Consider the following 2,824-nt stretch of genomic DNA (forward strand, 5'->3'; position numbering starts at 1 on the left):
ATAATTTTTTGTGGGTAGCAATGGTGCCTGCTAATGGCATGGAAATATCACTTTCTTTCTGCAAAATTTGAGCAGACCATCAAACCTTATCATGACCTATCACAATTGCATTGGCATTGAATCACAAACCCACCTCTCTCATCACCCCCACCTGCCTGTACAAACATGATGGATCTGCTTGCCACACGTGTGTTTCGACAAAATGTTCATGCGCGCCCAACTGTCTCATACACTTCACATCACCCCCCACACGAGTAAAACAGTTTTCTCAGACCAAGAAGAAGAAGAAGAAGAAGAAGAAGGACGTGACTATACTCAGATTTGTAATGAACCTATAGAATTCATACCAAAGGCTTAATTGTAAATTAAGAAGAAGAAACCACTGCTTTATGGTTAGAAAAAGAAAAAGTAAAAGAAGAGAAAAGAAGAGAAGGATAATCGCTTAAATATAGAAACTATATTATATATCTAAAATTCTAGTGTTAAAGCCAGGAGAAAAAAAAGTAGAATCAGAAACAAATTCTTCCAGCAGTAATGTGAAGAAATTAAATTTCTCATATTTTATATATCTATCTTGTCCCCAGCCGCCTTCAACCACAAACTAGAGTTTTTGGCTGAAATTATGTAAATGAATTAATTAACATCAAGGTTCTAAATTACAGTCTTTCTCGTAATTACCTCATGAATCTTCAGCTGATCCAACCAACTGTTGAAGAAATTCGGAATCCCAACTTATTTTCAGGTTGGATCAGAATTGATTCTGGAAGCTCTGAAGGAGAAGCTACTCTTAGTACCTTCTAATATGAATAATTGACTTTGAGTAGATGCCAAGCTGAACCAAACATACTATAAATAATGCTAAGATGACCACTTAGCAGATGATGTTGCTGCGGTCCGCAATTTAAAACCTTTGCCGCTGTTATTTAGAGGTGAAGATCCAGGCTGACGTGATCGTGGACACCGCGTTTGGAGTCATAAGCGAACGGGTTTTGCGAACCGGAGGGTCCAACCGCCCTTGCAGTGTTTATTTCATCGCCAGCAAGCAAGGGCAAGTGATGGTGATGGTGGTGGTGCTGCAACAAGGAGCGGTCGTGGTGGAAAGAAGTGTTAGGGTTAGTACTATTAGTACTACTACTCTGAATTGTGCTGTTTGGGATCCGCCAAAACGCCAAGGGGCTTCCATTAATGGGTTGAGAATGAGAATTATAAGAGCTTCCATAAAACCTTCCACTACTGGGGGTGGTGATGGCATTTGAGGAGGTCGTGGTGGTGTTCCATGTTGGATAAGAAGGCATAGTTGGAGCTGAGTTGAACCTGTAGTTGATGAGAGGGTAGAGGTGAGGGTCAGAGGAGAAGGTGCCGCCGTGGACCATGGCGGACTGAAGGTGTGCGCGCTTCGCGTGCTGCCGCTCTCGTTTGTGAGCGTTCTGGTGGCCGCCTAAGGCTTGAGAAGTGGGGAAGTTTCTGCAGCAGTAGTGGCATTCGAACCGGCGGCTGCTCTCTCCGTTGTTGTTGTTGTCAGTGCTGCTGTTGTTTGTGTTGTTATCCTCCTTGTTGTTGTTGTCAAGCTCGAACAGTGTGTTGTTGTTGGTGGTGGTGGTTGTTTCAGGTGAGTCAGACTCGGAAGAGCCGAATTCAATGCCGAAGAGGCGAATGCCCTTTTCCTTGGCGGCGGTGGCGGGTGCCGGGCGGATGAAGGGGAGCTGAGAGAATGACTCAACGTTCATGAAGTCATGGGTTTCTCTTTCAGTGGTCTTGTCCATTAGAAGGAATAGAGGGTGTGTTTAGGTTTTATGTAGAGAGAGAGAGTGAGTGTGAATATGTGTGTTAGGTATGGAGGTGAATGAAGGGTGAGGAGTGGAGTGCAGTGGGTAGAGGAAGAGTACTTTGTGTGAGTGTGAGGAAGACAATGGAGGAAATTAGGAGATGGAGGTGTGTGTGAGTGAGTGAGTGAATGAATGAATGTTGTGGAGAGGAGGGTGAGGTGGTGGGTCCTAAAAACAGAGGGAGAGTGGGGACTGATGATCTTTGGACAATTGGGTCTGATCAATCTCAGAGTGAAGCCTGACAACGCCACAAAGTCTCAGAGTGGCTTCGATCGGCTTCTCTTCTCAAAGTACCACCTTCACTCCCTTTCACTTGGTTTCGGATTGATGAAAACTATTTGTACACCTCCCATGGGGTTGAATGAAAGAGTTGGAATAAGGGGGAAAAAAACATTTGGTGTCACATTCCAAACACACTTACATATATTAGATATAAAAAAAAAACAAGAGATAAATAAAAGATAGATGGATGATGTAATAAAAACATAAGATGAGTGAAAATGTGATGAAAAAAAAAGTATGAATGAATCAATACTTGAAAAAAAAAATTTAAGTCTTTTAATTGGTTCATTCAAACCAACTTCCAACTTCCTAAGTCCCTCATGTTTCAAGTTTGTGCAAATTCTGCTCTACTCTATTTTTGTCGATGTTTCTACCTCTCATGTTTTCAAACAGTGCATCGTCTACCCCTCCGTCAGTCAGACGTTAAAACCTAACGGAATGAGCTGATTTAGCTTTTTTTTTAAATATTTTTTAGACCTGCCACGTGGAAATTACAAGTGAAATTGGAAAAATGTAGCATGAGAGATTCAAACTCAAGAACTGAAGTAGCAAAACATGCATTTAACCAGTTTAGTTACATACATAATTGATATATACATCAAGCAAATTTAATTTATATCATTGCCTTGATCATCATCAACTTCATATACTCCTCTTTATCTCTCCAATCCACTCAGGAGCCTCTCCTGAGGAAGCCTGACTGACGGAGGGGTAGA

At 41.9% G+C, this 2,824-nt stretch overlaps 1 protein-coding gene across 1 annotated transcript; it reads right to left on the reverse strand.

Moving 5' to 3' along the window:
- Window positions 1-537: 537 nt before the first annotated feature.
- On the reverse strand, window positions 538-2,156 carry LOC130716720 (zinc finger protein 8). The gene has a single exon (XM_057566731.1). It carries the CDS (start codon window positions 1,761-1,763, stop codon window positions 924-926), a length of 840 nt encoding a protein of 279 aa, XP_057422714.1. The 5' UTR covers window positions 1,764-2,156; the 3' UTR covers window positions 538-923.
- Between the last annotated feature and the right edge of the window lie 668 nt (window positions 2,157-2,824).

The sequence above is a fragment of the Lotus japonicus genome, chromosome 5, assembly GCF_012489685.1.
Source record: "Lotus japonicus ecotype B-129 chromosome 5, LjGifu_v1.2".
Classification (NCBI taxonomy): Eukaryota; Viridiplantae; Streptophyta; class Magnoliopsida; order Fabales; family Fabaceae; genus Lotus; species Lotus japonicus.

What these genes read in the sequence shown, in the direction of transcription:
- LOC130716720 (XM_057566731.1), bottom strand. Translation starts at nt 1,763, where the DNA reads ATGGACAAGACCACTGAAAGAGAAACCCATGACTTCATGAACGTTGAG.